The sequence below is a fragment of the Corvus brachyrhynchos genome, unplaced genomic scaffold (genome assembly GCF_000691975.1).
Source record: "Corvus brachyrhynchos isolate BGI_N302 unplaced genomic scaffold, ASM69197v1 scaffold136, whole genome shotgun sequence".
NCBI classification, from domain to species: Eukaryota; Metazoa; Chordata; class Aves; order Passeriformes; family Corvidae; genus Corvus; species Corvus brachyrhynchos.
In genome coordinates, this window is record NW_008239080.1 from 5,553,693 (window position 1) to 5,562,414 (window position 8,722).

An 8,722-nucleotide genomic window follows, 5' to 3' on the forward strand; every position below is an offset into this window, starting at 1 on the left:
GGGCAGGGAGGTGCTGGCAGTGCCCACACCTGGCACGGGCGCTTTCGGGACCGTCATGTTCTACACTGTTTTACAGTTTTATAATTTTGTCATTTTTCCAAGAGAACTGCAGGACTTGCTATTTTTGCCGCTGTGTTGGCCATTTTGCTGCATCTGGGGTTATGTTGTTTTATGCCCCTGCCACAAAATGCCACTTACTTGCTAATTTTCCCCTACCCAAGAAGTTGGTTAATGATCTTGCAAGAAGTTCGGACCGTAAAGGTCTGGGAAATCAGAACTGGCATACAGTTTGTGCCAACAAAAGTGAGGAAAATCAGTAGTTTAGGCTGGCAAGTTCTTAAGAGCAACAAAAGGATTATGGATCAGGACACGCACTAGTCCCGTGTTTGTGGGCAACACCTGGGACATTCCCGAGAGATCTGACTGCAGCTTTAACAAACACTGCCCTGGAAGCCGGCCTGGAACTGCAGCCTGCCTCTGTACTAGCAGATTAAACGTGGTGCTGAGCTCACCTGAGGCGGGATAATCCACTCCACCTTCAAACACAAGGTGGCCACATCCAAACTGCCTACAGTGCATAATCCTATGCTCGTGCTAATTCTCAAACTATGGCATCTCCTCTTTGGCCTGAGCCAAACCTCTGCCACTGCAATACCTGAACGTTTTAGCAGGATAGAAAGTCAAGTTTCATTCTCCAGGACACCTCTGTAATTTTCCAGGGGAAAACATGCTATTGATATATTTTTATGCATTCATATTTTTGTAATATTTAACCGAAATCAAGTTCATATCTTTTTATATATACTAAAAAAACTTTAACCCGAAGCAACGTTTTTTTTCAAATACCCACTGCTCATCCCACACAATTTCTTCCCTTCACCACCTGGCTGCAGCATGAGCTGCTTAGGAGTAAGGAGTGCCTCCGCCAAAATCCTCCTAATATTTGCAAGAAGGCGGAGTTTTTGGCTTTGACCAGTGTGTTAACACTCTTGAGATCTTACAGAGACTGGCAATGCACTGTCCAGGGCAGGTCAAGGACTTCCATCAGTTCCCACATTTGCTTGGAGTGCTGTATCCAGCCTGGACCAGAGGGGGAGAAGTGTGACAATGCTGAGGAGCACAGCAGACACCAGAGTTACTTTTCATTTTAATTTCTGCTCATGTTTTAGGTTTTGGCACATAAGCAGCACCACACCTTTGGAAACCACGGTGTGCAGTTTGCTGTCCGTCACTAATTCCACTGAGCCACGTCCTGCTGATTTTTGACAGGTCAGCAGCTATGTATACATCTGTTTTCTTTTGTTTGTTTTACTTCTAGGGTTTTTTTCCTTTCTTGCTGAATACTAAACCCCAGATTGTCTGTAGTTAGGTGAAGATCTACCCTGTTTGTTTGGTTTTTTAAAATTCAGTTTACTGGTGACACTAACAGCATTGCAAAAAGTGATACATAAAAATAATTCAGCAGAAATTAAGAATCAAAATTAACATCTCTGTTACTAGACTTAATTAGTGTATTACTAGACTTAAATAAAACTTACGATTCAAGACCTTACCCTTTCACACAAAAATAATTTTCTTGGGAAAAGAAAATAGACAAGTGAAACCCCCCCAAAATTCAAAACTCAAACTTTCTTCCTGATGCATCTGTTGAAACCTACAGATGGTAATATTTCTCACTATATTTTGGTTACTTTTTTCTAAATATATTTTCACTACTCCCACAGTAACACTACCACTGGGGGCTGATTTTTTAAGCACTTTTTAAGAGAATAATTGATGTTGTAACAACCCACCTCACAAATGTTTTACAACAACATCCATATGCTCAGCTGTCAACTGTCCCCATCATGCCATGCAAACAGTCAAATTCAGCAATTCACCCCAAACTGTTCTGCTACTTAATTTACGCACTTTTGGGAGGAAAGGGTTAAAAGTGGAAGAAGGGAAAGGAGGAGGAGGAGGATGGTAGATTCACTCAAGTGACCTTGCATCTGGGAATGTCAGGGTGTGGAGAATAAAAGTGTGGGGAGCCCCTATGGCTGTTTATACTCTGTTTTGAGAAGCATTTCTGTGAACAGATAACGGTGTTTTGAGAGACTTGGAGGCACTCTCATGGACATGCTTCAGCTCCTTGGTTTTGGGAGAGAGAGGGTCAAAGCTCAGAGATCATAAAAAAACCCCAGAGGAGATCACAGCATGTTGGTAAACTACAAATGCACGGACCCTTGATAAATAGGTGCAAGCAGCAGGCCTGCCTTTCCACTCAGATGGACTGAGCCTAACAGTGCTTGCCTTTCTGCTTGTGTGTCTCTGCCAGGGTGTTGCCTTGGGATCTTCCAGTTAGCGAGGTAAGGCAATAAATTTACCCTCTGCATTTTAACTGTGGTTTTGTGCTTGTTCCAGCTGCCTGCCTGTGTCAACACAGATACACAACACACACACACAAAATCCTTGTTTGCACTAAATATGTATCATTGCAGAGTTGTTACTCCCACTTTCGTTATATTAACTAGCAGAGTGCCTAACGCTAATCTGCCAGAGCCCAGTTGTTCTCTATTTGTTTAACTACATCTGCTAATAAAAGGGTAAATGTGGTGATGCTTATATGTAGTCTCTCTTTCAAACCCCTTTCATCCCTCATGTCTGGGATGTTTGGATCTGTATGGATGGCAATGATTAGCACAAAATGTCCCTTCTCTGCTTTGGGCTCCCTTTTCAGCTCTTATTGTTAACTGACAATCTTACTTACTGCATGTATCATCAGCCTGATTGACTTATCATATAATTCTGTCTTCAAATATATTGTATTAATATCTTGGAGTTTTAGTGTTTTCACCTCTTAAAATGTTCTTCTTGAATAATTTTTTAACTTTTGTTTGTTCGAAATATTTATTTACATATTTTCCCCTTGTCTAACTCTATTCCTTTACTGATCTGACTTTTTCAGAAATCTTTTCTTGTAATATCTTTGTGTAACTCCTAGCCCAATTCCTATTTATTTTTTCTGTTTCACAGTTCTCCATTTTTTTTATTACTTCTTTAAATGTTTGACATCCAGGTTACACCTGGATTTCAGTTCTGACCACAATGCACAGATACCTCTGTACTTACTATAAATAGCAGGGTAAATGTTCTGAGCTGGCCTTTAAATTCCTCGGGTTCTGAAGTGAGTAAAGCATGAATCATGCAGTGAAGAGAAGTTCAGAGGGCTGCTTTAGCTGGAATATGCTCTCAGCATTAATTTATTTAAGTGGAGAGTTACATAGTCACATCCCTTGTGACACTCTGAATCTCTCTGGCTCCACTTACATATGGCTCACAAATCCTAGATTTATTCCCCAAATCCTCTGTCCAAGACTCTAGTGCAGAGGCAGAGAAAATCTAGATACATCTTTACAATCTCCTTAAATTTATCCTGACAGGCAAGTCTGTCATTCACCTCTGCCTCTCGCTGCATGCATCTTCTTCAGTATGTTTAGGCTGCTGTAGCAAATACTTTCATTGCATTTTTCTTCTGTTATATATAATATAATTTTTCAGGGTACATATAGAGGCAAAATCTGCGCTGTCCCTGCACTAGGCTTTTTTCAAAAGGATGTTATCTTTGTATTTCCTTATAAGATGCTCCATGTACTTGAAATAATTTTGTTTGCCATGCTGGGGCTTGGGGGAGAGGAGGAGTTGACTTTTTGTTTTCTCTTGTTAATCTTCCTCTGGTAACTTTTGAGCATTGAATCAATGTTAAAGAGAGGGGTTGAAGTATCAAAGATAAGATGCACTCATGTATCTGAGAAATTAGATCTGAGTAAAGAAAAGAGAGGCAGATTCATATTTCTACCACGGAAAAGAAAAACAGAACTCGATCTTTTTTGTGTGTGGAGCAGCAGCAACAAGACAATTAACAGAAACATGCTGGCCAGTCAGCATAAATACAGCTTGAGCTCAGCCACCACTCCATTGTCTCCAAACAGACGGGAAGGTTTGAAATATTCAGAATCAGGACCAAGAAATTAGAATTCATTTCTAGACTTAATTTAATCTGCTGCATAAGGATCTCCTTCTTCTTCTTTCTAGTATGTCTATCTTTATCATAATTAAATTGTGAGCTTCTGAAACACACATAGAAGTTTTTCAAAGTCTGTCTATTTGAAGGGATACTGATGTTTTCTTTTCTTGGATTTTTATTACCACTAAACTAATTTACAAGAAGAAAATGCTTTTGTGACATATAACATTTAGGATTTACTGCATTTCTAATACTCTCCTGAGAATAATCAAATTTCTACCTGTATAGCAGTGAAGAATAGGATGTTTTCGTATCAAGTAATCTGTAGGTAATTGAAACATTTCATTAACCCCAAAAGTATTGCTATCCAACATAAGAACTAGACATAGCTATGTAATTAGGATTTTTAACTTTTTTTTAATCAGGTAAAGAATTATTTGTCAGGATTCAGAATAATACAAAAAAACAAAGTTTATAATATTTTTACAAGGAAAATCTCTTATTGTCTGAAAAATTTTAAATATTATTCTGTCTCACTTAAAAGAAACCCACTTCAGTTGAAGGATTTTGTTCAGCCTTTTTGGTGTTTGATTAGGGGTATTTTATAATAGAGACGTGGCCAGGAAGACTTCCTGGTTTAAGCCCATGACTTGATGATGAAAAAATGTCCTGTTCAGTCCTGACACATACTGAGTGTTCAAATACTCAGCCACTTTGTAAAACAGTCTGCAAAATTCCAACCTAACTGTAAGTAGCCAGCCTCATTCCAATTGCTAAGAAAGCTTCATGTTAGACTTACTCAGAGCACTTCCATCATTGCAAGTGAAACCCCCCAAAATAAACATTGGGGTGGGATTTAGTCTGCCTAATCTAGCCACTAAACCTGCACCTACCTTTTAAACTCTTCTTTTAAAGGGAATAGTGTTCCAGAGAATACTTGGAAAGAGGTAGGTATCCTGCAGGCCTCTGAAAGGACATCTAGACTGCCTAAATTTAGGTGCCTACATAGCTGATTTGTTTTCCCTCAAATTTGTTTGGCTTTTTTACTTGCTTTATCTGTGGGTATAGGGTTTGTGGTCTTTTTTCAAATATGAGTGATGTTCAGGAGTGGAAACTTAAATATTTTTGCAAATTAGGGGAAAGAAGTCTCCCTTGCATATAATACGAGGTCCTCTTCCCCATTAGGAATAGATTCCAGCATAAGGAGTTAGAGATAACTTACATTACTTATGTAAGCAAAATTCCAATTAATTGAAAGTCGCCTAAGCAAGACATATGAGATGAAGATGATTAATAAACATACCAGCCAATTCTTGAGCCACCTTCCTACTGTAAACTAAATATATTACTTTGTCTTAGTTCATATTATTTTGCCTTTGTGTTACTTTTGTCATGCTCTGTAATTTCCTTTGGCTGGAACTTTGTGGAACTTGAGCTAAAGACGTAAAACTGACTAGGAAAAGTTCCAGTTAAGGCTCCTCTCCCCATTAAGTATTATCTAAAACTGCACTGGTTTCACCAGAAGCAGAATATAGCCTCAGAATATAAAACCCCAACCCCATCCACCAGCACTGTGGAAATCAATTCCTACTGTAATGCTCCTTAAAATTCAGGGCTTGCTGGTAAAACTGTTGATTTATTTTCAGACTACAGAGCTAGTATAACTATTGGCACCAGTATCTTGGCAGTCTTTCTTCAGCTCACCTACATGAATATGCAGAAATCTGGTACACACATTGTTATTTTGAAAACTACATGGCACGTTTGCATAACAAGTTTCAGAAGCTGAGACTCATCCTAATAACTTTTGAATAACCATTAAAACTGCCTACAGTTTAGCCACACTAAGTACAAGGGTTTAATATGTTTATATTTCCAATTAGAAAACCAAGTTTATCAGTTGCACAGCTATTAGGAACATATTGCTTTAAAAACCACAATTCTATTAGATATATTGAAGACTTGATATTTTTATAACAAATCTGGTAACAGCTAAACAGCAAGGGTGGATCACAATCTATCTAAATGAATCCAGCTGGTATACTTTGTATTTTAGGTGGTATTGATGCATGGAGTAGCAGATAGTATATAGTAGCAGATAGCATATAGTGTTACAAATGCTTTCAACAGTGGCTACGTTATCTTTATACATATTTAATTTTTAGGGACCTGTAACTTACATGGGTACCTGGATGGTATTACATACTTAAGTGCCTGCAGTTTTGCCTTCTCAATGAACTGTATACAGTTAAATATGAGTAAAAATTATGGCAGCTATGAAATTGTATACTGCATCTTGAGTATGTGTGGTGTTGCACCTTCTCATCCAACGCCATCTAATCTCATCACCCTGCAGAAGTGAACAGATGATACTCTCAGGGAACAGACAAGAGTGTTAATTTATCAACAGGCCTCTGGGTATCTTGGTTTTTGCTTTGTATACCCATGGCAGCCTACAAACTCTACACAGGGCACTGAGAAAGCCCAAGCTGTAGGAGGGGAGTACAGAGCAGGCAGTCTCAAAAAGAGAGAGACAGACACAGGTGTCCTCAGAAGTATGCTGGTTACACTGCCATCCTTAGCTCCTAAGTCACCCCATCTGCCCATTCCAGTTCACTTAGCACAACTCAGTCCACTCTGACAGTTTCTGGGCCCCAGGAACTCATGAAGCTCATTTCCACTCTGGTCCCATCCACATGTGTGTGCGTGTGTGTGTGTGTGTGTGTGTGTCTCCCCATATTTCCTTCTCCTGCTTTGTCTTCTGCATAGGCAGCACTTGGGTTACTGCCTGCCCAGACCGCCCAGTTCCAAGCATGTGCAGGCATCCCTCACTTGCAGGCAGCAGTAATACAGTAGTCAGAGTGAGAGTAGTAATGCCAGCAGCCTGGTGTCCTGGATCACACCACCACAGTCCACTTCTTGCCCTCCCTCACGGCCCCACAGCCAGTCCTATTTCTTCCCACACTTCTTTTCATCAGCATCACACTTACTAACCAGCTGATTCTGCATCTCCAGGCACTCACCTTCAGCAGCTGCAGATGAAGTGATCTAGACCCTGTTCTTCACTATGGCTCCATCTCAGCCTAGCTATCCAAGGAGTTTACAGTGTCTGAGGAGGAGAAGAAGACCTCCCATCTCCCAGCCTTCTGCCCCTCCAAATGTAGGCATATGCTAAGTAGGCAACAGCGACACCTTCCCGACGCTGTCTCCTGACAGTACTGAAATTCAAAGGAACTCATCAGACAAAAAAGGGCTTTTCTGAACATTCAATTATGTTATGTGTAAAAAGCAGAGAGAGAGGGTAATGACATTTTAGATAATTAAAAATACATTTTCTCTTACAAATTATTGGTGTTGGAGGCAAAAGACTAGCCTAATTTCTCATTGCATTTATCCTTCTTCATAATGTTTTACTTCAGTGATTTTTATTGAGCATTTTCCTGAGTTTGGTGTAAAAATATATGCATTGCCTCATAAGGTTTCTGTCTCCCTCAGTAAACTGAAGTTGGATTCACTAACTTCTTTTTTTAAGGTTGCTATGACAGACTCTTCAAAGTTCAAGGGTAATAGTCTGAATATTGATGAGTTTTCACTAGCAGCCAAAGAAAAGACCAGGAACTCATTCTTCCTGATATTTTTGATCTTCAAACAAACTGAAAAAAATGTCTGGCTGAGATTTTGCTAGACCAACCAAATTTTTATATCAATTTGGTTTGGTTGTTGGGACTCTCTACTAGCCTGTTTGTCAGCCACAGTTTTACTTTGAGATTTTCTTTTCCATGCTGCTTAGGACTGAGAAGACAGTTGGCTAGTATCTTTGGATATCTGTAAAAACTACTTCAAAATGAGATAGCTCTGGAAATTCAACAGTACAATTTCTATGTTGTTTTTGTGATTGACAGATCATTTTCCATCAGTGTCTATTTTAAGTTGTGCTCTAATGATGACAGATTGACTGTAAGGTGCTTACTTGTGGTCTACAGAAAGAGACTGACCACACAATTAGAAAAAGTAGAATATGGTCTATGATTTAATTTTTCTGCTTTGTTTTTTTTTTTTTAATTAGGCTTTATAGCCAGAAGGAAATATATTTAAATTTCCTATATACAACAGCTCATAGAATTCATCCACTGTATGGACCCATACAATTAAAATTGGTCTAAAATATATTCTGGAGAAAAACTTGAAGTAAAAGGAAGATCTGGTTGTGCCAAAACTTAGTAAAGTTCTTGTGCTGTGGTCACAAGAACATGGAACATATATCCGAAATTTGCAGCAAGACATTGCAAACAGCCCTTCAGATCAGTAATTATTTATCCACATACGATAGCAAGACTGGGGTTGGTAGAGACCCCTATTTATTTTCCTTATATTTACCAAAATGTAAGGGTTTTTTTCCTGCAGTCAGGCTGTAACATGTTACAAAGTAAAATTTTATTGTCTTGTTGCTTTTAAGTAGTCTTTCTTAAGTATAAATTGCTTTCCTCTCCTGCTTGCAACAGAAGACTTACAGTAGGCAGGCCCAGTAAACACAGAGGCAGAATATTTCCACAGTGATCTGTACAAAGAAGTTCCAAAGTTGTCTGTATGTTTTCCAGTTGTTCTTTTGCTTTTATTGGTGCTAGTTAGTTCCAAATTTCTTGCCTTATTTTCCTCCTTATGAATGTGAACATAGATTTAGTTTTTCTGTCTACATTGACATGATCTCAGCCTAAC

At 39.0% G+C, this 8,722-nt stretch overlaps 1 protein-coding gene and 1 long non-coding RNA gene across 2 annotated transcripts in view; both read right to left on the reverse strand.

Moving 5' to 3' along the window:
* PRIM2 (primase (DNA) subunit 2) overlaps positions 1-57 on the reverse strand; it is a 97,334-nt gene extending 97,277 nt beyond the window's left edge. The window contains exon 1 of the mRNA XM_008637662.2: positions 30-57. Coding sequence (XP_008635884.1) covers positions 30-57 — 28 coding nt within the window. The remainder of the gene's footprint in view (positions 1-29) is intronic.
* A 62-nt stretch (positions 58-119) lies between these two features.
* On the reverse strand, positions 120-8,175 carry LOC108447934. The gene is made up of 2 exons (XR_001863653.1): positions 7,030-8,175; positions 120-1,080 (listed from the first exon to the last, which is right to left on the reverse strand). It is a non-coding gene; the product is annotated as an uncharacterized LOC108447934 (long non-coding RNA).
* Positions 8,176-8,722: the final 547 nt, after the last annotated feature.